Source organism: Sturnira hondurensis, unplaced genomic scaffold (assembly GCF_014824575.4).
Source record: "Sturnira hondurensis isolate 20B ecotype Veracruz unplaced genomic scaffold, ASM1482457v3 Scaffold0000167, whole genome shotgun sequence".
NCBI lineage: Eukaryota > Metazoa > Chordata > Mammalia > Chiroptera > Phyllostomidae > Sturnira > Sturnira hondurensis.
This window is the reverse complement of record NW_028072798.1, coordinates 5,903,509-5,927,635: the sequence shown is the minus strand read 5'-3', so window position 1 is coordinate 5,927,635 and position 24,127 is coordinate 5,903,509. Positions and strand designations below refer to the sequence as shown.

General features: G+C 42.0%; 1 protein-coding gene across 3 annotated transcripts in view; it reads right to left on the bottom strand.

Annotated features, from left to right (window-relative positions):
- Positions 1–24,127, bottom strand: part of TULP4 (TUB like protein 4) — a 202,909-nt gene that overhangs the window by 62,118 nt on the left and 116,664 nt on the right. For all 3 annotated transcript variants that reach the window (XM_037056156.1, XM_037056216.1, XM_037056097.1), the window contains exons 3-4: positions 7,432–7,560; positions 1,844–2,005 (exon numbers count right to left, since the gene is read on the bottom strand). In XM_037056156.1, coding sequence (XP_036912051.1) covers positions 1,844–2,005; positions 7,432–7,560 — 291 coding nt within the window. The remainder of the gene's footprint in view (positions 1–1,843; positions 2,006–7,431; positions 7,561–24,127) is intronic.

The following is a 24,127-nucleotide window of genomic DNA, read 5'->3' as shown; positions in this document are numbered from 1 at the left end:
TCTCACTTCTCTTCTCTCTTTCGATCATTACCAAAGTCCTGGGAATTAGGCAGGAAATACTTCACAGCCCTCATCACAGAGGAGGAGACTGAGGGGGAGGTTCAGTGCCCACGCAAGGTCACACACCAGTATGCAGCACCTTTCTCTTTCAGGAGACTCGAGGGACAGTAAAAACCTACAAAACTCAATGTCATACTATGTAAATCCAAAAGCTTCCAATGGACACATGCATGTGTGACTGGGTAATTCGAAGCCTCTGGGGAAGGGAAGAAATGTGGAACTGAGAATATCTTTCTATAATTCTCTCAAGACTAAGCTGGAGAAAAAAGAAAAAATATTGGTCACTTTACCTTAAAAAATGGAAACATGAATCATATAGTGACTAGAAAAAAGCAATTTAGTAAAAAATAGTGGCTCAAAATAAAAGTTACGGTTCCATATTAGATACTACTTGCTTTTACCAATATTATGCTATAACTTCTGGTATAAAATTTTTGGCATTTTATGGATTCTGCTGTACTTGGAAAATACAAGTTTTATATTTATAAAGGTTTGAACTAGTAAACACTATATTTAAAAATCATTTATTAATACATAACTTTATTAGGTTATTGTATATTGTTTTATCATGAAGATAGAACATGCACTGAAGAACATTTTTTGAAGTTACATTTTAAAAAATGACCCAGAGGCTCATTACCATAAAATCGCAATATGCACATGGCATTTGGACTAACTTCCTTCCTTCCAGTTTCTCTTGGGTTTTTATGATGTGGAAATCATACCACATATAATGCCTCGAATTATGACTTTTCCCCTTAACATTATATTGTAAGAGCTCTTCCAGGCTATTACACCATCTTTGTAACCACAATCTACAATTTACAGAACTACTATGTAATATTTTAAGTGTTTACTTAACCATCCTATTTTTAGATAGGTAAGCTGTTGCCAAATTTTTACTATCATAAAGAACTGTTATTTTCTTCCCTTTGTTTCTTTTAGATAAATTCTTAAAGTATATTACTAGGTCAAAGTAGATGATAATTTTTAAGGTTTTTGACATACTTATACCAATATGCTTCCCCAAATGTCTAAAATATACATTGTTACTAGTAATGAATGAGAATACTTATTTGCTTATACTCTTTTTCTAAAAGGATCTTATTTATTTATTTTTAGAGAGAGGGGAAGGGCGGGAGAAAGGGAGAGAAACATCAATGTGTAGTTACCTTTCGTGTGCCTCCTACCAGGGACCTGGCCTGCAACCCAGGCTTGTGCCCTGACTGGGAATCAAATCTGTGACCCTTTGGTTCGCAGGCCTGCACTCAATCCACTGAACCACACCCGCCAGGGCTGGTTTTACTCTTACCAATAATCAGTAAAACATCTGTATCAGTTTATTACTACTTTTGCTAATAAGTGAAAATATATCCTCACTATGACATTTTGCATTTTTCCCTGAGAATACTTTTCCACTATACAATTACTGACAAGTTGAACTTCTTTTGTAAATTATTATTTATGTCCATTATATATTTTTCAATTGGCTATGTATATAGATTTAAAACTAAATTTGTCTCAACATTCCATAATTAGGTTAACCCAATGTTTAACATGTTGGTGGGAAATATTACTTCTCCAATCTATGGTTCATTTCAAATTTTTGTTTTAATATTTACCTGGACACTGTCATTGCTCTTTTCCCCTTTGTGATTCTTTAAAAGGATTTGGGGCCAACTCCCTTACCCCCCACCCCTTCTTCCCTGTGATAATACTTAACTCATTTCCTCCTCAGCTCTCATAGTTTTAACATTACACACCCATATTCAAGAGGCATTACCTGTTGGTCATCAGGAGTCCATATGCCACATGTGATTTGACTTTCCAAGTTGATCTCAGATGACCAGTGTCTTTGTCCACTGACAGAACCGACCAGGACAAATCCATCTCGATAAGAAATAAGCGCTTGAGTCCCATCATGGCTCCAAGTGAAATCACTCACCTTTAAGACACACACAGACAAAAGTGGTCACTTTGTAATCTTAAAGGGAAAGTACTTTTATCAAAGACTGGATATAATCACTCACTTAGCCTCTGGCTAAGATCAAGATGGCTTTAAAGAGAATATAAATGTATATAATATATGTATTAAACAATATTATATAATGTAAAAGACATCATTTGGAAAGCACATGTCAGTATGGTGCTAAGTGCTTCACACAAGTTAATAAACCTCATAAAGACCACCCACGGGAGGTATTATTATCATGTCCATTTTACAGAGAAAATAACCATGTGGGATAACCCAAACCAGCGAGACCTTTTGCAGATAGATGGTTTCATTCCTCCTGAGTAAATACTTAGAAGAATGAATTGCTGGTTGGTATGTTTAGCTTATGTTGAACTGCATAAGAAACCACCAAACTGTTTTTAAAGTGTTTATACTATTTCACATCCCCAACAGCAGTACATTTGAGTACCAGCAGTACCAACACTTGGTGTTGTCGGTCTTTTGATTTAGCTAACCTAGTAGCTGTGTAGTGGTATGTTGTATTTCAATATGCATTCTGACAATGACTAGTATGTTGAGCATGACTTCATGTGCTTATCAATCATTTGTACATTATCATTTGGACATGTTTGTTCAAATTCCTTGTCATATACATACATACATACATACATATATATATATATATATATATATATTCACATCACCTATATATATATATGAGGTCTGTCTAGAAAAAGTCCAGCCATTGTTAACATAATGAGAACAGTTTGTGACTTTGATGTAACCCGGCAGCCCAGGAGAGTGGACTGGGATGGGCATGCGTAAACAGTGATGCCTTCGCTGCACTGTACTAGTCAGTGGGCAGCAGACACCACTGAGTGAGCATGTGCACTGTGTGCCTGTCGTATTCATAATGACTGAATGAGCAGAGCAATGAATCTGCATCAATTTGCGTTAAATTTGAACATTCCTCAATGGAAACTATTAGGATGATTCAGAAGGCCATAGCTATGGGCAACTGGTGATTGGCAACTTCATCACAACACATCTGCTCATGTACCATGTCTCATGCAGAGTTTTTTGGCAAAACATCAAATCACCCAGGTGACTCAGCCCCCCTATAGCCCACATTTGGTGCCCTGAGATGTCTGGCTTTTCACAAAACTAAAATCACCTTTGAAAGGGAAGAGACTTCAGACCATCAATGACATTCAGGAAAATATGACAAGCAGCTGATGGTGACTGGGACAACTGTGTGAGGCACCAAGGTGCCTACTTTGAAGGGGACTGAGATGTCATTGTCTTATGTACAATGTTTCTTATATCTTGTATCTTTTTCAAAAAATGTCTCCATTTTTCATATTACATGGGTGGATACTTTCTGGACAGACCTCGTGGGTCAAGCAGTCGGCCTTCTTGTGCTGTAAAAACGTTAAACACAACCCTCTATCTGGTAGGTTATCTGCTGCAGACAACCTCTCCCACTCTGTGTTATGCCTTTTCATTTTCTCAGTTGTATCTTTCAAAGAGCAAAAGTTTTAAATTTAATGAAGTCCAATATCAATTTTTTTCTTTTATGATTCATTCTTTTTGTGTCCAATCTGAGGAACTATTACCTAATCTAGGGTTGCAAATGCAAAGTTTTCTAGAAGTTTAACTTTTACATTTATATCTATAACTCTCTTAGGGTTAATTTTTGTGAAGGATATGAGGTAAGAATTAAGGTACTTTTTAAAAACAATACAGATATACAGCTGTTTTAGCATATTTGTCAAAGACTTCTTTCCCACTGTTGAATCACCTAGGCATTAAAAAATTACCTTTGACTACACCTTGTCTCTTACTTTCCCTATAGCCATGCCCAACTTCTCATTCATAAAATTGTTTAGGTTTTCTCTTTTGCAATCAGTCTTGACAGCAGTTTGTCTATTTTGTTAATTTGTCTCCAAAGACCAAATTTTGTATTTGTGGATCTCCTCTACTGTACCACTTTCTTCCTATTGCATTAATTTCCACTAAAAAAAAAATTACCTTCCTATTTTCATTGGACTTCCTGCTGTTCATCTGGTAACTCTGTAAGGAAGGTAGACACTTATCTGGCTGATGAGCCTTACATTACAGAACAGTTTTACTTCTTTCCAATATAAACAACTGAAGATATAAATTTGTCTCATATCACCACTTAAATCCTATCTCACAAATTTTATATTTGATTTCATCATCATTCATATCTAGGATTTTATAAATTTCTGTTAAGTTTATTATTTAACTCTTGAGTTATTTAATAATGTGTTTAAAGTAACCAAATACATGAAAATTTCTTAAATTCATCTTTTTGTTATTAACTTATAACCAAGCTGTATTGTGCTAAGAAATCATGGTCTATAATCATGATCCCTACCAAGTGAATTCTCTTGAAGTTTTAATTATGCCCTAAAACAGGGATTGGCAAAATATGGCCAGTGGACCAATTCAGTCCTGCCACCCATTTTTGTATAACCTACAAACTAAGAATGGTTTAAAATGGCTGAGAAAAAAAACAAATAGAAGAATGACATTTTGTTATATATGAAATTACATAGCAAACTCAAACTTCAGGATCCATAGATGAAGTTTTACATTTTATCCATAAAAGAGTTCTGGCCTCTTCAACAAATGGTGTTGGGAGGTCTGGACAGCTTCACGCAAAAAAATTAAACTTGATCACCAACTTATAACACCATACACAAAATAAATTCAAGGTGCATAAAAACTTAAAGTCGTGACACCACAAAAGTCCTAGAGGAAAACATTGACAGGAAAATCTCAGACATTTCATGTAGCAACATCTTCGCTGATATGTCCCCTAGAGCAAGGAGCATAAAGGAAAGAATAAACCAACGGGACCTTGTCAACTTAAAAAGCTTCTGCACGGCTAAAGAAAACAGTATTAAAATGAAAAGAGAACCACCTATATTGGAAAACATATTTGCCAGTGATACCTTGGACAAGGATTTGATCTCCAAAATTATATATAGAACTCACAGAACTCAACTCCAGGAAGACAAAAAAACTCAATTAAAAAGTGGGCAAAAGACTTGAACAGACACTTCTCCAAGGCGGACGTACAGAGGGGCCAGGGACATATGAAAGGATGCTCAGCGTCACTAGCCATCAGAGAGATGCAGATTAAAACCACAATGAGATACCACTTCACACGGGTCAGAATGGCCATCATAAACACATCAACAAACAAGTGTTGGAGAGGATGTGGAGAAAAGGGGAACCTAGTGCACTGTGGGTAGGAATGCAGACTGGTGCAGCCACTGGGAAAAACAGTATGGAATTTTCTCAGAAAACTAAAAATGGATCTGCCTTTTGACCCACCAATTCCACTGCCGGGATTATACCCTAAGAACCCGGAAACACCAATCCAAGAGAACCTATGCACCCTAATGTTCATAGCAGCACAATTTACAATAGCCAAGTGCTGGAAGCAACCTAAGTGCCCATCAGTAAATGAGTGGATCAAAAAACTGTGGTACACTTATACAATGGAAAACTATGCAGCAGAGAGAAAGAAGGACCAGTTTTTTGGCTCCCATTAACTGAGAATAACAACAGCTTCTGAAATGAGTGCCTGTGGAGACTGAGAGATAACACATGAAAAAGCCAGGCACTGAGTTGGCATCCCCAGGTCCCCTTCGCTTTATTTCTCTGGGTAACACTTTAAAGACTTCTCACTATCCCACTGAAAACACGTCTCACTTGACCACTGTGCCTTTCTAGGGAAAAGAGTTCATTCACATTTTGGCAGACAGAATTAGAGTACTTTAGAGACACTTACGGGCAAATTCAGGTAAGTCTCCATCCACCCTACAGAATGCCATGAAGAGGTGCTGCTGCAAGACCTGCAGCTGGTCTTTGGAGGTGACGTTGTGGCCACTGTTCTAGGGCAGGCAGGGTCTGTGCGTGGGTGCTACGAGGTAGTACTGCCCCATGGCTCCACAGACACTCTAACAACTCATGGGGGCTCTCATTTGCAGATGTGCTATAAGCACTCTCCATATTCAGGTCTATTTAGTCCTAGTGACCCTTGAGGCAGGTTCCATTAGAGTCCCTATGTTGCAAACGAGGAAACTGAGGCATAGAGCAATACATTCCACTAACAAGTCATTGAGTGAGATTCTCGACCTGTGTGGTATGACTCCAGGGCTGGTGCTTTGGACCACCCCCGCCCCCCTCTCCCCCGCCCGCCTGCCCCCACGACACGAACTCCCCACGGCCATGACGATTCCCACACCTGCGGCTCTATGCCAAAGGCTGGCCAGCAGGCACGGGGTGCATTCTACCCCCTCCTTTTTCACTTAGTGGAGGTTCGCAGGAAACTGAGACATGGCCTCCTCAGAGCCAGTCAAAATCATTACATCTACCCTACCAAATAAACTCACACAAGTTTTACCCAGGGGTAGGTTTGTATTCTGTGATGACATCTCATAAAGATCCTCAGTCTGCTGATAATAAGTGCTAATGGTACCTTCACTCCTCGCAATTTTATGTCACTTCACTGATCTCTATCTTTCAAACTTGGAGGACCCTCGTAGCTTACTTAAACAACAGAGCGGACAGAAGAGGGTGAGAACCTCCTGTCCTCAGAACTACATAAAGGCTGTCACAGGGAAGCCATCCCAGGAGAGGAGAAGAGTCTGAGAACCCCCGCACCCATAAAGGTCCCTGCGGACTCGTTCTGAAGCCCTGGTCGGGTTAAGTCTCTGGGCTGGGACTCGAGTCCGCAAGCGCAGGCGGGCGGCCCCATCCTCACGCAGGAGGGAGAGCAGGGCCCCCCCAGCTGCCAGAAGACCCCAGGGAGCCAGTTTTGAGAATGGCACAGCCCAGCAGGGCGTCCCTGGAGCAATTGTTTTCCTCTGAGCCAGACAAACTCGCATCAGAAAGGAAGAGCTCCTCGAGGGAGGACCACAGGCGGCCTCGCTAATTGAAACCTGATGGAAGAGAGTGTTAGAACCTCGTTGTGGGGAGCGGGCTGCGAGGGACAGTTGCGCGGCTCCCTGGGAGAGAACCGGGAAGGTCACAGCACAGGAAAACACCCGGGGAAAAGGAGCAAGAAGTGACGTGTCAGGGGTACCTCAGAGGGTCCCAACTTAACAGGCAGTCACACCGCTGAGTGTGAAAATGATTTCACAGATTTAACTAAAGCTTTGAAAGTTGGAGCAGCCCCACCACAGCAGCACAGGTGAGGAGAAGGACGTCTGAGCTTTCTCTTTTTACAGCGATACACTCAGGAAGCATGAGAAGCGGGTTCTCGTCGCATTTGTTTCCACTCCACCTCCTCCTGGACAGAGTGCTCATGCGCCCCGGAACGCGGGGTCTGCGCAGTCTCTCTGGCAGCCTGTCCCCCGAGGAGGTTGTGACCCACTCACCTGAGCCCCTCGGTCATTGACCAGTTCCACAGACCACCTTCCTTCATACTGAATCCACACAAATATCCCTCCGTCTGCATCACACGTGGCCAGCTTCTGGTATGGCTCATTCCACCTCACCAGCACAACCTAGAAACAACCAAGAAGACGGTTACCATAGGAAGTGAGCCAGCGGGCCAGGAGCACGCCCACGGAGAGATCAAACTTCAGAACTAAACAGAATGCATGGTCGCAAGAAAGGCCTGGGGGAAGATGTGGAGCTCGGCGGAGAGGACAGGCCGCAGCCCTCACACACGGCACGGTTGCAGGGAACCAGACCCACAGAAAGGCTTCCTGGCAAAGAGCAGCCGGACACCCGAGCAAACGGTGAAGGACAGCAGGAGACTGCCCATCCCTGTAGAACCAGAGGCCCCGAGGCAATCAGAATCCAGCCCTGCCTCTCACGAGTGCAAGGACCTCTCATCTGCCAGGCCTGTGTGATGGCAAAACATTTTTCACAAAATCTACTGTGTATTTCATTGGAATCAGAGTATTACTTATTTAGTGCAGAAAGAAGAAGGGATTAGGCCTATTTAACTTCATTTTCCTTCCAACATGAAATTTTCCGTATCTTTTCTGGACTGTTATTTTCAAACAGTTCACCATCTAGAACATGGCCAATTTGGAAAGCATATTTAAAATATCTAAGTGTTTAGAATTTACCACAGAGGAAATAGGAAGAAATGATAAGTTTCAAAACATTAAAGTATAAAAATTTAATTTTTAGATTTGAAAGATTCTGAATCAGGATAACAACTTTCATCTTTCTTAACCATCACTCCCTCCTCTAAAAGGTAGGCCCTCCGGTAGGTGGTCTGCGGATCAGGTAAATGCCTGACGACAGCCCTCGCACAGCCCGGGCACACCTCTAAGGACACAGGACCTGTGTCCCGTAGGGACACTCTGAAGGGAGCGCAAAGAGCCACAAAACCAACTCCCAGCATTCACTGCGGTGTGCATTCCCAGAGTGTCACCTGACTGGCCCATGCTAGTGATCGTGCCGAATGACGTTAAGTCCTTCAGTCAGACACTGAATTCACACATAGGTTTGTACTGCGTGATGCTGTGACCAATACGAAACTGGAGAAGACCCGGCCCTGCTCTTGGGGAAAGTCCAGCAGGGAGCCAGAGTATCTGCGGATATGTGGACATATACCGACATGTGTTTGTCAAACTCAGATTATCCTTAAGCAGCAAGAGCACGTCGAATATTCATAAAAAACCTTTGAATCCCATCTCCTTCCAGGGCTTCGTGCCTAATAAACTAAAAACCGCTGTGAACACGCGGCACCTGTACGAATGGTCTCCGATTCTAACTTACACAGCTACCCTTTGAACGACGAGGGGAACACCAACCCCACCCAGAGTCAGAAACCCACCTATCCCTTCTGACTTCCCCAAACTATTCCCGGGCCGCTACAAATACCAAATCCATGGATGCCCAAGGCCCCTACATAAATGGCACAGATCAATGCATACAATTGGCCATCTGTATCTGTGGCTGGTGGAATCCATGCATGCAAAACTTGGGAGACACAGAGGGCTGAGTACATAAGGGTATTTGTTGGAGAAAACCCGCCTCCAAGTGGACCCATGCAGTTCAAACCTGTGTTGTTCCAGGGTCAGCTGTACAATGACAGACTGTCAAGGACCCACAAAGACCAGACCCCTCCTCACACCCGTGTGTGTCCAAAACACAGACCCACAAAGAATCCAGCCATTTCTCAAAGGTGTGCCAAGAGCACCATGATTTTAGGTCTTTAGGTTTGTCTTCGAGGCACCAGAGTGCTAGGAGCGGCCCCCAGCCTTGGTCCGCCACACCTGGTATTAGTATTAGTTGTAAGATGAGTAACAAAACCCTCAAATTTTCTGAGAGGGAATGCTTACCCAGTTAAATGTAAGAATACTGCAGCTGTTCTTTAAAATTCTGCAAAAATCAGAGAGCTGTGGGGTTGCAATCTTGAGACATGGCAGTCACCACTCAAATCTAACCTAGTTTATGGCTCCCACGCCACAGGCAACTTCCACAGAGGCAGACACTGACACCTGTCAGCACCCCGTCCAGCCGCCCCTCTGCTGAGAGTGCTGCCTCCTCACCCAGCCCCAGCTCTGCACAGAAGTGCCCCTCCACTGCACCCCTGAGTGTGGGTGGTGACTGCTGCCGCACACGCCCCCTCCCTGCCGAGCTGTGCTGTGTGAGGGAAGGGACAGAGTCACGGTCATCTCTGAACGCCGACCGACACACAGTGACTTGAATACGCTGTGCCAGAGTAACACACAATTAGAAGTTACGACCCTCATTCAGTGATACAGTAACACAGTATTCGAAGTAACACTTCGAACTATAAAATGTTATTAAGAACTATTATTTTCAACTCTTAAAGTCTTTTTAACAACTGCTAATACCACCAGCCTGCCTACTACAGAGCGTTAGGTGCTAAGACATACTGTCCTTGTGGAGCTCAGTCCGCCAAACGGACGTAACCTCGTGCTCTAGCTGCAGTGAGAGTTATGAACACACCCAGGAGGGCCCTCGACACAAGTGGATGGCAGGGCAACAAATCCAGATTCACGTTAAGTCTAGTTTTTAAAAGTCTCTAAATTACTGATCTAATTTTTAAAAATAGTAAAGCAACACAGCAACAAAAGCCTTTTTTAAATGCAGTGAATACATCATCTTTATAAAGTTCTTTCTGACCCAGTGAGGACCTGGTCTTGGAATCCACAAAAGTGCGTGCTGCTGCCATTCGGTCCCCAAAGCCACAGGTTCAGCAGGCAGCCCACAATCACTGACAGCCTCCAGAATGACCGCCATAGGATGGAATACGACAAATACCACGATACTTCTTCTCATCAGTTTTGAACTTCCTTAACACAGTGACCCTTCATCAATCATGACCTTCCTTGTACAATAGTACCTGGCGGCAAGGCATCATAGTGGAGAGCACAGAGGCCAGTCACCTTTTCTACACTTTTGCCTTGTTGCTTTAACATCTAGGCAGGGTTGCATATTCCACTCACATGAATAATCAAACGCCTCTTCTTCATGAAAACAGCCAGCATGATCACAGTATGACAAACACAAGAGCAGAGATAAGAAATATTTGAAAGTTATTTCTAATGTAAAAGATTTCCTGCTCTTATGAGAATACAGTGGCAGTTGTAGGGTAAACCAAAAGCTCACAGACTCAGTGCATCCTTTTGTAATTCCTGATCAGCTGAGATGCAGCTTTCAATGGAAACACAGTCCCCATACACACTTCTTTGCCACGAGTTCTAATGAGTAAAACTAAATAAGCGGGTGGCACCCCTGCATTAGGGGAAAAAGATCTTTCCAACAATTCTGGGTTTAAAAATAAAGTCAAGCTGCTAATGTTGTTTCCCTGGATTATTAGTATTCTCATTTCCTGTCTCCTCTACAGTTTGTAGCTGCCCACCTTATCTCCCGGCAGCTTATTTCCTGTTCTTTGGATCCTTGCAGTCTATTTGGCAACGGCACGACATACCAGAGTGCTGAGGAATTACCAACTAGCAGGCCAGTTGGGTTCTCAGTTGCTCAAATTATGTGGCAGAATGCAGGGCGCCCAGGCATCCTAAAGCAGAACTTTTCTTCCCTTTTAAAGGAAAGTGGGGCTCAGGTTTACACTGGGCGCCAAAATGTCTAGGCTGTTAGCTGAAAGGTGTCGTCTTCTACTAAAAAGACAGAGAGCAAGCTAAGTTTTGACCTAGGCCTTTATTTTTTTAAATGCCAGCCTGTTGCTCTCTCTAATGTAAGATACTCTATCATTTTATAGGTATTGTTATAAGTTGGTCCGAAGGTTGTGGGTTACTGTTAAGCTAATGTAGGTATTGTTATAAATAAATATCGAGGACTATTAAAAGTAGAGAAATCTATACTAAAAATATAGGGCAGGTCTGCTGAAAGCCTGCCTCGGCTGGGAGCTACTGCCCTACGTGAGTCCCATCATTTCGGACACCTAAAACTACTTTCGGGAGAACAAAATTGTCAGTTATCCAACTCAAGGATGTTCATCATTTCAAGCAAGAACCCTTCAAATGGGGTAAATATGAGTATCATTTATATTTCATTATAGAAATATAAAATATATTTCTATAATAAAATATAAAAGATACATGGGAAACCACCTCAGTAAACAGCCAGTATTATCAATATTCAGAAATATTTCCCTCAACAAAAAAAGAATGTAATTTGAATGAATGTTAAATACAAACTGTTCAAGTAGTAAATCCCTGTAAATAATTAATACTACTTGGTTCTTCTTCCTCTGTAATTTATTAAGTGAAACAGCAATAAGTTCAATTGTCCAAGAAAAACAAAATGAGCGCCAGTTTATTTTTGGATACATTAGGTCATTTAAACAAAAAACCAAGAGCATCTTAAACTAAAGGCTGGAAGAAGTTCACTGCGAACAGTGGTCTAAGAACCAGTGCACCAGCGGGAAGGTCCTGGGACATGGGGTGGCTTCGGGCAACAGTGGACCTACTCAGCGCCCCTCTCCGGGTCGGCAAGGGTTAGGGAACAGCAGCGCACCCTTCCACAGTTGTGAGGAGTGTAAGGACCTTAGACCAGTGCCAGGCACACAGTGTTTGTTCAATTAGTGAGAGCTCTGTATTATTTACTTGTGAGCTAAGACTTCCAGAGCATAAGTCTGGTTCAGCACAGTTTCTTCTTCTGAGAAATGATCTGAAAGACAGTCTTTCTTTCCAGACCCACGTTCTGTCTCTTGCACTTCCCACCCAACCAACTCTGTACCTTAAAAACCAACACCCCCACACACTTCCTGCCACCTTTGGCCCACAACACCTCTCTGGCCCTTGGCACCTGGTGGTGAAGTTTTCACTGATGGTCACATTCCAGGTTCAAGATGAGTCAGGATATAAGCCAGAGACCCAGTTCCTTGCTCCTCTTTGGGACACTTATCTCCATTACCAAATTCAACCACACTGGCCATGGCCATCAACCACTCAGCACCATCTGCTTACTCCTCACGGTGACACGTGCAGGTGAAGGAGGTGCCCTGCCCTCAAGGAGCACCGGGTGTAATGCTCAGAGAAGCCACCTCCCCTTTTCTTAATAAGCTTATATTCTTGTCTTCAGACTTCTGCAATGCAGAAATGTTCTGAAAAACAACTGTGTCACCAAGTTCTCATTCTGAGAGAAAACAAAAACCATAGTAAAAAGAAAGAAACAATGGTAGCGAGTGGTGGTAGGTTATTAGAATTTTAATAGATTTTTACTAGAATTTTCTGTATTTTCTGACCCTCCCACAATGGACATATTCTAGCTTTTCAAACTTCTTTGAAAGGGACTTTGAACAGCTTCTTTTAGCAACAGTAACTAAGGGTTAACAAATCATTTTCACGTACATTCACTTGTTTTACCTTCACAAACATCTTAGAACAAAGTATCACCATTGATATAACCTCCCATTTTACAGACTTAAAAAGTAGAGCTGAGAAAAGGTGAACATATTTTCGAACTTAAAAAGAAACTTTAAAAAATGTTTTGGTAATACTTGTGACATAGATAAAAGTTTAAAGAAAAAATTTACCCCGAAGTATTCTCTGCGTTCAGTTTACAAAAACATCAGCAGGATTATCGGGAGCCCCCAGCGTTCTTCCTACACCTCAGTCTCCCTCCTCTGAGATAAAACGCCATTCTGGCATTTCATGTCCTGAGTTCAAATGCATTTTTATACCAATATATTATATATATTATTGATTCTTCCTTCATGATTTTGTTACTTTTAAAAATTTTAAGCATTATAGAAAAATGTTAACATACACCAAGAAAAAAACAACTGGGATAATAACCTTCGACAATCCAGCTTAAAAATTACCATTTATGCCCATTTTTAAGCTTTAAAACACTGTGTAGTCTTTAACTCAGCATTATGTTGCAAAAGTCATACCTTGGACAAGTGTGGCTCTAACTCATGCATTTTCACTATTGCACAGAAGCCAGTGTCTGAATATACCATAATTTACTCATTCTCTTACTTTTTTATTGTCCCCCCACTGCCTTCCCTGACCCTGAATTTATCTTCAGTGAACTTATTCCAACTCTATCTAAAATCTCTTCCTGGATACCTAACAGATGACTCAGCTAAGCAGGTCCCTGAGTTCTCTGATCTATCTCCCCCAAAGCTGCTCCTTCCCAGAGCTCTCCACCCATATTAACGACACCTCTATTGCCCGAGTCCAAGCCAGCCAAGCAGGCTTCCCTCCCTGCCCTGAGGCCCACAGCTGTCGGCGTGTGTGTGTGTGTGTGTGTGTGTGTGTGTGTGTGTGTTGGGGACAGGATCTGGGTGGAGACACGGTGCTGTCCCCCAGGCGAAGACTTCAGCAGTACTGGTGGTGTCCCCCCCTCTGTAATGTATGAGCTTAATGTTCACAGAAAAAATTAATACTAATCACGTTGCCCAACTAGAAAGTAGACAATAAATTCAAAGACAGAAATTATACTTGTATTTGAAGATACATTAATGCACTATATAAACATTTGCTCTTGGAGTCATTGCCAAAGGGTAAGAAACTTTTTAGATTTCTAATAAACTTTAAATTTTAGAAGAGCTTTAAAAAATTGCCCATATACAGTAGTGATCCCATACGCCCCACATCAAATCCCCTATTATTAACATCTTACACACAGTTTAGTTTACTGATCACAATTAATAAACTAATATGGGTATATTACTATTCACTGAAGTTCATCCTTTATTCAAATTTCCTTAATTTTATTTTTTAATATATTTTATTGATTACAGTATTACAGTTCTCTCATTTTTGTTCCTCCCCTCTATTTTCCACCGGGCACCCCACCCTCCCACCAGCATTTCCCAGACCTTAGTTCATGTCCATGGGTCGTGTATGTTAAGTTCTTTGGCTTCTCTACTTCCCATACTATTCTTAACCTCCCCCTGTCTATTTTGTGCCTAGCATTTATGCTTCTTATTCCCTGTACCTTCTGGTCCTCCTCCTCCCTCCTCCCCACTGATAACTCTCCATGTGATCTCCATCTCTATGATTCTGTTCCTGTTCTAGTTGTTTGTTTAGTTTGTTTTTGTTTTTAGGTCTTGTTGTTGGTAGTTGTGAATCTGTTGTTATTTTACTCTTCATATTTTTGATCATCTTCTTGTTCTTAGATAAGTCCCTTTAACATTTCACATAATAAGGGCTTGGTGATGATGAACTCTTCCTTTAATGAGACCTTATCTGGGAAACACTTTATCTGCCCTTCCATTCTAATAGCTTTGCTGGTGAGAGTCATCTTAGATGTAGGTCCTTGCCTTTCATAACTTGGAATACTTCTTTCCAGCCCCTGCTTACTTGTAACGTTTCTTTTGAGAAATCAGCTGATTGTCTCATGGGAGCTCCTTTGTAGGTAACTCTTTCCTTTTCTCTTACTGCTTTTGGTAATTCTCTCCTTATCTTTAATCTTGGGTAATGTAATTATGATGTGCCCTGGTATGTGCTTCCTTGGGTCCAACTTCTTTGGGACTTTCTCAGCTTCCTAGACTTCGTGGAAGTCTATTTTGTTTGCCAGACTGGGGAAGTTCTCCTTCATTATTTGTTCAAATAAGTGTTCAACTTCTTGCTCTTCTTCTTCTCCTTCTGGCACCCCTATGATTCAGATGTTGGAATGTTTAAAATTGTCCCAGAGGTTCTCTAAGCCTCTCCTCCTTTTGTTGAATTCTTGTTTCTTCATTCTGTTCTGATTGAATGTTTATTTCTTCCTTCTGCTCCAAACTGTTGATTTGAGTCCTAACTTTCACTGTTGGTTCCCTGTATATTTCTCTTCATCTCACTTTGCATAGCCTTAACTTTTTCAAAGGTTACTCAACCATTTTGCGACTATACTCAACCATTTCTATGAGCATCTTGAATACCTGTGTTTTGAACTGTGTATCTGATAGGTTGGCTATCTCTTTATCACTTAGTTCTTTTTTGGAGCTTTGATCTGTTCTTTCATTTGGACCGTATACTCTTTGTTTTGGCGCACCTGTTATGTAATAAGGGACAGAACCTTAGGCATTCGCCAGGACAGGGCAACGTGCATCACAGTGGCACTGTATGTGGGGGAGGGGTCCAAGAAGGAACAGTGCTGCTTGCTCAGCTCTCTGCTGGCTTTCAGTTACTTTTCCCACTACCCACAAGCAAATTGGACCTTTCTGGTGCTGATTCCCAGGTGGGTGGGTTCATGTATGTTCTAGGACCCTATGGGTCTCTCCAACAAACTCTCCTGTGAGGCTGGGAGTCTCTCCTGACCCTGCAACCCCCCCACAGGTTTTTACAGACATTTTGATTTTCTGAAAGTTCTGGTTATTTTTTGTTTTTAAATTGGTTGTTGTCCTTCTTTTGGTGGTGGGAGGAGGCAAATGGAAGTTATGGGTTTGGGGAGAATGAGTTCATTTTTTGAGGTTTTATTTCCCCACTGGAACTCTGAGTTGCATGGTGTGTCTCACTCCCCAGTTGTTCTTCCTGGTTATCTGCATGCAAATATGGGACCAACTGGTGCACCAGCCTCCACCTTGCCAGCCTAGTCCTCCAGCTGCCGCCTTGCCACAGGTCCTCTCTACCCTGACTGCTCATCTCCGTCCCCCTTCACAGTCCAGATGAATTGTTCTTCTTTAACTCCTTGGTTGTTGTACTTCCATACATTTCAATTTTCTGAAAGTTCTGGTTATTTTTTGTTTTTAAATCGGTTGTTGTCCTTCTTTCGGTGGTGGGAGGAGGCAAATGGAAGTTATGGGTTTTGGGAGAATGAGTTCAGAGGTGAAGTGCCCTTCTCTTCACATCATATCAATGGTACATATTCTCAACATGACTTACCACTGTTGATACTAACTTTGCTCACCAGGCTGAAATGGAGTTAGTCGAGTTTTTTCACTGTAAAGCCATTTCTTCTTCCTTTCTACACTGTACTGAAGTGACTGTACTTTGTAAAGCAGCCACACCTGACAGAGGGTTATCTACCTAAATTACGATTCTGCCAGTGAGAGTTGTCTATTCTCCTCCATTGCTCTTATTTTGATCAGTGTAGACACATGGATAATTTGGGGTGTAACCTGATATTACTTCATTTATTTTGTTGCTCCAGTTATTCCAACTTTGGGTATTGGCAGCTCCTTCAACTGGCTCCTGGTACCCCTGTGACGTGCCCCCTTCCCTATCTGATGTTTGTGCTTATTGTGTGTCTGGTTTTAGCACCACCTTACTTTTCTGACACTACAAGATGTTCCACACTCTTCGTGTGTATTTCCTGCCCCACTCTTTAATTAGACATTTCTCCACAGAGACCTGGCTTCTTTTATTGGAAAATGGTATGAAAGACCAAGATCTGGGTGCTAGACTCAAAAAATCTAGGTATGCTCATTGCTACTACAGTGGGTCAGTAGCCTTTGACATTAAAAGAATCAACACGTCAGATGAGCTTGGGACATCCTGTTATTCCAAATGGCAAAACAGGTACCAAAAGGCCTCTAGAACCATTTTGAAGAAGCGTCCAGTGACCAAGAATAGGACAATTTGAGCACCAAAAATAATAATAGTGCAAAGCACTGAGACAAGTATGCTAAAAATTCATGCATGCTAAAAATCATGAGTTCATGATGATCCTAAAAAATTAAATCCTCACTATTAACCTTTGAAAAATGCTAATTTATTATCCTGAAAATTGGCAAGAATACAGAAAAAAACCAAACCCACATTCATTCTGCTATTACTTACAAACAATACCCTATAACCAAATAATTGATGAGGCAAAGTTTCCTTGCTATAAGTATTCCAGTAAACAAATAATAAAGAATTGACAAATCTAGGATATCACCATTTTGTAATTACTAATGAAACAATGGCTCTAGGCAAAGCTTTTCAATGGCTACTAAAATCACTGGGTGGAAAGGTTGATAGGCTGTAGTGTGAACAAATCAAACTAATAAGCCCTAAGTAACTGATCAATTTTAATATCACCAAAAAAGGGCAGACGATCATATATTATATACCTCCTGATGGATGTGCATGATGCTATCCACGTAGCACCAAAGCAATACCAAAAAAATAGAAAAGAAAATCAAGCTTGCAGTCTCTACAACCAAATAACTAGTTTACATAAAATACAGAAGATGAAAAAGCATACTAAACAACATCCTGGGGATGTAATTAGGAATATCCATTTATCCTATAGAATTTCTCATGTTCTGGGTTTTCCTAATGTAAGAAAAACAATGAAGAAATGAAGAACCTATAGGTGAAAAGATTTAAAAACCATATCAACCTAATGCAATGCATGTGATAAACCTGGTTTGAATCTGACTCTTAAAACTCAAGAAATAAAAACAACCTATTCTTTTGTAAAAGGTAGAAGATATGAATGGACCCTTTACCAAAGAAGACATACAGATGGCAAATAAGCACATGAAAAGATACTCAACATCATTAGTCATTAGGAAATGCTAACTAAATGTGAAACACCTCTCCACATTTATTTGAATAACTAACATGAACATGTGAGAATACTTAGCACTGTGTGTTTAAGTCTCAACTTAGTTGATCCTTGTACTCCTCTGATATAAACACAGGAAATATAATACTTTCTTCCCTTGGTGTAACCTTCACAAGCATTAAGCAGATTCAACAGCATTTTCCATTAGGAAGATTAAAGGTCTTAGACTGTATCCTGTTGGTAATGGAAAGCTGCTTAAGGATGTTATTCTTTTTAAAACATATGTACTTTAAGCCCTGGCTGGCATGGATCAGTAGACTGTGCACTGGAATGTGAAGCAAAGGGTCACTGGTTCGATTCCCAGTTGGGGCACAAGTCTGAGTTGTGGGCCAGGCTGCCAGTTGGGGGTGAGAGAGGTAACCACACACTGATGTTTGTCTCCCTCTCTTTCTCCCTTCCTCCCCCTTTCTCTAAAAATAAATAAAGAAGCATAATTGGTAGGTACAAAATAGACATTCAAATAAATGGGATGTAAATAAACGATTTGGAATATACGAAAGAAAGAAACATTCATTCAACTACAACAAAATGAAGAAAGCGAAAATTCAAAAAAACTGAGGAGAGTTTAAGACAACTCTGGGACATCTCCAAAAGAGCCAACATCTGAATCATAGGGATGCCAGAGGAAGACGACGACTAAGAAATGGAAAACTTATTTCAAAAAATAATAAAAGAGAATTTCCCTAACTTGGCAAAGGAAAGGAAATAGATATACAAGTTCAGAAAGCACAGAGAGTCCCAAAGTAGTTTGACCCAAAGATGTACACACCAACACACATCATAATTGAAACACCAAATGTTAAAGATATGGAGAATCTTAAAAGCATCTAGAGAAAGGCAGAGAGTTACCTACAAAGGAGTTTCCATAGACTATCAACTGATTTCTCAAAAGAAACCCTACAGGCAAGAAGGGGCTGGAAAGAAGTATTTGAAGTCATGAAAGGCAAGGATCTACATCTAAGATGACTCTCTCCAGCAAAGCTATCGTTTAGAATGGAAGGGCAGATAAAGTGTTTCCCAGATAAGGTCGCATTAAAGGAAGAGTTCATCATCACCAAGCCCTTATTATATGAAATGTTAAAAAGTCTAATTTTTTCTCAAAGATTAAAGCTGTGAACATTAAAATGACAACAAACTGACAAGTATCAACAAATGAATCTAAAAAACAAAAACAAACTAAGCAAACAAGCTAAGATCAGAAACAGAATCATAGATATGGAGATCATTTGGAGCACTATTAGTTGGGAGGGGGAGAATGGGGCAAAAAGTTCAGGGATTCAGAAGCATAATTGAGACCCTGGCTGGTGTTGCTCAGTGGACTGAGTGACGGCCTGAGAAGCAAAGAGTCGCAGGTTCAATTCCCAGTCAAGGCACATGCCTGCGTTGCAGGCTAGGGCCCCAGTATGGGGTGCACATGAGGCAACCACACATTGATGTTTCTCTTCCTCTCTTTCTCCTTCCCTTCCCCTCTCCCTAAAAATAAAGAAGCATAATTGGCAGGTACAAAATAGGGGGAGATTAAAAATAACATAGGCATTGGATAGGCCAAAGAACTTATATGTATGACCCATGGACACAAACTAAGGTCAGGGGGTGGGGATGGCTGGAGGGAAGGGGAGTATAGGGTGAAGAGGGCAAAGGGAAAATTGGTACAACTGTAATAGTATAATCAATTAAATCTACTGCAAAAAATAAAACGATCTAGTTATTAAAAATAGGATGCATTGTTTGGTTTTTAAAAGGGAAAGGAAACGAAAAAAGGTACTGTGTCTGCTATTCTGATCACAGTACGAGCACTTCCATTTGTGTGTGCGATTTTCTCATCTAGTCAGCTTCCCCACGTGGATGCCCCATTTCTCTCCCCGTTTGCCTCCCTCTCAGTTCTGTGTTCCCCCAGTACTGCTCTGAGTTGAGATGCCGTTCTAACACCCATTTCAGCCTACCCACTATTTAACAGTTCCGGGATCAGGAAGGGTTACTTCTAATTTTAAGGAAGGATTCTCTGCAAACAAAGCAAACACGGAAACTTAGGTGCCAATACAGCTGCAAATAAAGCAAGTTGCTTGGAGTACCAAAAGAGCAGAATCAGGTAGGTAACCTCAAAATAGAAAATAAAGTGTTTTGAATTAAAAAAAACACATTAACCCCATAAATAATTAGCAAATAATATTTCCCCCCTTGAATTTAATTTTAATTTTTAGCAGGAATACCAGCTCAAATCAAGAGGTATATGGTGTTAATTTAAGCTAACAAATATGTTTAGCCTCCTCAATATAACATATATTTTTATTCTTGTTTTTTTAAGATTTTATTTATTTAGGTATCTTTAGAGGGGAAGGAGAGAGGGAGTGAAACATCAACATATGGTTGCCTTTCGTGCATCCCCCGCTGGGAACTGGCCTGCAGGGAACCAGCCTGCCACCCAGGCATGTGCCCTGACTGGAAATTGAACTGCAATCCTCTGGTTCGCAGGCCTGTGCTCAATCCACTGAGCTACACCAGCCAGGTATTTTCTTTATTCTTGAATTTCTTAAATCTGTTTCCTGTTTCCATACTAAATATTAAAAAGCACAAACTAAATTGTCAACCAGCCATATTCATGGGGTTTCAAGACTTGCCAGAAAGCATCATCTGTTTTCGTATCATTGTGCTTTGTTACCCAAGCCCCTGCTAAGTCATCATATTTATAATTCAAGATGTCCCATTCTGCCCTGGCCAAGTAACTCAGTTGGTTAGAGCGTCATCCCAATATGCCAAGGTTGTAGGTTCAAACTCCAGTCAAGGCACATACAAGAAGCAACCAATGAATGTGTAAGTAAGTAGAACAACAAGTAGATGTTTTTCTCCCCCCGCCCCCCGCTTTTCTCTCTCCCCCCTCCCTAGCTCTCTCTCTCCCCACTTCCTCTTTCTCTCTAAAAATCAATCAACAAATTTTCTTAAATGTCCCATTTTAAAACAAGGGAGTTCACCTCTCATACCTGGAAGAAATGGACAGACTACCAGAGGGTCCAATTCTCAGAAGGACCTCATGGCCTGGGTACCCGGAGGAGGCATGAGCATCTTCACTTTACAAAAAACGAAGCAGACCTGGAAAGGACAACTGGTCCAAAGTGCCCACCCGGCAAGGGCAGAGCAGCAGCCAGGAACCGGGTACTTTCATCCCTTGTCCCGTGTGTTTTGCTACTTAAATAAATTAGGGCACAGTGATCTGATGATCCTATTGTTTTACAGGATCCCCCAGGATTCGAAATTTCTAGTCTAAGACTTCTGACTGTCTGAAACTAGCTATGAAAAATGTTCTGAGAAAACAAAAATAAAATCTTGGGAGAGAAATACGAGACATAAGCACAAATGACGAGAAGCCCGATGCTCACTACGAGAATGTTCTGACAAAGGGCGCTGTCTGTCGGTGGAAGGGCAGTCTCCGCGGTCTGTCGGTGGAAGGGCAGTCTCCGAAAGCTGCCTAAAGCACTGGGCCGGGTGTAGGTGGAGGCCTGACAGCCAGCTGCCAGGGTGCGTGGAAGCACCGGACATGACGAGGGTTTACTGGGTTTGGACTGGGGGATCTCCACATTACCACCCAACTCCAAAGACTACAAATTAAAATGAAATGTGCTCTCAATATCAGTGATGTTACGGCTTCAAAAACAAGTGTGTGGAGCGGGGATGGAGACTGCTGATCTTACACTTTTAAGTATTTATGTACCTACCTATTGCTAAACTTCTACTAAATTTGCTAAAGGAAATTTATTTATTTATTACAGTAGCTAATGGCTATGTTGATGAAAAATTTACATTTTAAATATTATAATAATCTTGCCAACCAGATGTGTGCTTTCATCATCACTTACATTTAACCTACCATATAAAACTTCCAGATGTTCCTCTTCAGTTCTCAGAGCAGCTAAAAGAGCAGGATTCTCAGCATCCTGCTCTTTAAAATCTCTCTTAGTCCAGTACATGGAGCACTTGGTCAGGAAATGGCATCATTCCAAACACACTGCCCCCACCTTCGATCTCCAGCCAAGGCTGTTCCAGTACCAACTGAAGACAAACCCTCAGCTCCCCCCAGACAGCCCAACTTCCAGCCCCACCCAGAACCAACCTGAAGCCGCCCTCCCCGCTGAGTAAGCAGAGCAAGGCCAGGACGCGGACGCCGTTCTCAGCTGACGACAGCACATCCGAGTTCCAGTCTGGGCTTTAGCCCTCTGAATGTTTACTGTCTGAAACAAATGAAGTTGGCCTATGTATTTCCAAGGATCCTTCTAGCTCTAATATTTTGATTTACTGGATTCTATCTGGTCAACTACAACATGCCCATTCCAATATCCTGCAAAGCTTAAAAATTCCACCCCCCCCAAAAACACATCTAGCACATCGTGACATACCATATTTTCCATTTCTTGTTGAGTGGGCCTACATGACACCTTAATCCAAACAAATGTATGTTCATCCTCCTCTTACTAATTGCTAAGTTCCGCACACCCCCTTCCAACAATTCCTCTTCCGTCATAATCTTTGCACATACTAATGTTTTTAAATGATTACACATTTTGGTATTTTGTATTTAATCTAAACCACAAACTCACGGACAGAGAGAACCCCCTTCTTGCTCCTGTCCCCACATCACAAGACCTGTTGCTAGGGAAGGGTGGCTCCTTAATAAAGCTCTTATGAACCAATGTGGACTTCCTTAAGGAAACAGACAGGCGCGCTCCCTCAGTGACCCCACGACTGACCTCAGCAGAACCCCGACGGCCTTCCTTAAGGTCTGTCTCAGTCAGAATGGGCACGAGAGCTCCAAGAACTGGCACAGCTTTCTGTCAGAGGAGGGACACTGGGGAGCGATTGCTGCACGACGGCACGAGCCGGCTGCTACTGGCTGCTCTGTCTGGTGGCACAGAGGTGACAGATCACATGCAGAGGGCCACCTGCAATGTGCAAGCGGCAGCTGAGCTGCCCTCCCACGGGAAGCTGCACCTGCCAGGGTAGCCTGTGCCCCTGGTCCCCACCAGTTCTCAGTCCCCCTCCCCCAACTCAGCTGTGGGCCCTGTGCCACGCTGTGCCGGAACTCTCGCGTCTCTGTGCCTGGCACAGCCCTCCCCACTGGCAATGCGCAGTTGTCTGAACTGAAAAAGTGGAAAAGAGGGCACATGGGTGGAGTCACAGATTTGTTTTTTTCTCTTATTCAGTTGGCAGCTAGTGTTGACCATGGTTATTGCTTCAAAATTATTTGTATCACAAAATTGAGTGAGGAATGACATCTGTGAGAAAACAAATATGAAGATGGTGTATTTGGTACAGAAAAACCATAGTCACATTAAAATTAACTGAACTTTCTTTCATTTCCCAGTTAAAAGGCAGGGGAGACTGGCATTTTAAAAATTATTGCTAGAGTATCTGTGGTACCTTGAAAACACTGTCTATTTGGTTCCATTTCAGTTTGTTAAAGACATGTTTATTAGGAAGATAATACCACATAGAAGGTATGAGTCACCTATGGGAGGGCCCCTTAGAACTAGATTCCAGGTAGTGTCTGTGCTTCTGAAGCTCCAAGCAGCTAAAGAATTTTATTTAACTTCTCCTCATAATATCCATGGGAGCCTTCACATGTTCTCATCAGTCAGGGAACATTCTGCACAGACAGCACACATCAAAGTTTTATGTAACATCTTTCTACGACTTCTCTGTAAAGCTACCACTAAGATTCAGGCTCCTAAAAATCAGTCCAGAATAGCACACTGCTTTTGAGTGATTAATTTCAACCACAATGGGAAACAGACGGAGACACTTTTACAAAAACCACGTAGTCACTCAGAATTATGAAGTCTTACACATGTTAAAAATGAAGGAAACAAAGGAACAGAGTGGGGGGGTGTCGTTTTCACCTACTAGGACAATGGCAATCCGCAGTACAAGTTAGACCAGCACTTGAAATGAAATCAACGAGCAGGCCCAGCTCAGGGAAGCCACAGGCTGAGGATGAGTGAGTGTGCAGGGCAAGGAGAGGGGACTGCTCGGTGCTGCCAGGGCTTCGCCCCAGGGCCCCCGGAGTGCCTCCCGACGAAGGAGGCCCTGCCGAGCTCCGGCCCTGCCCCTCACCACTGTCGAACGCTTACTTTCCACTTCCTG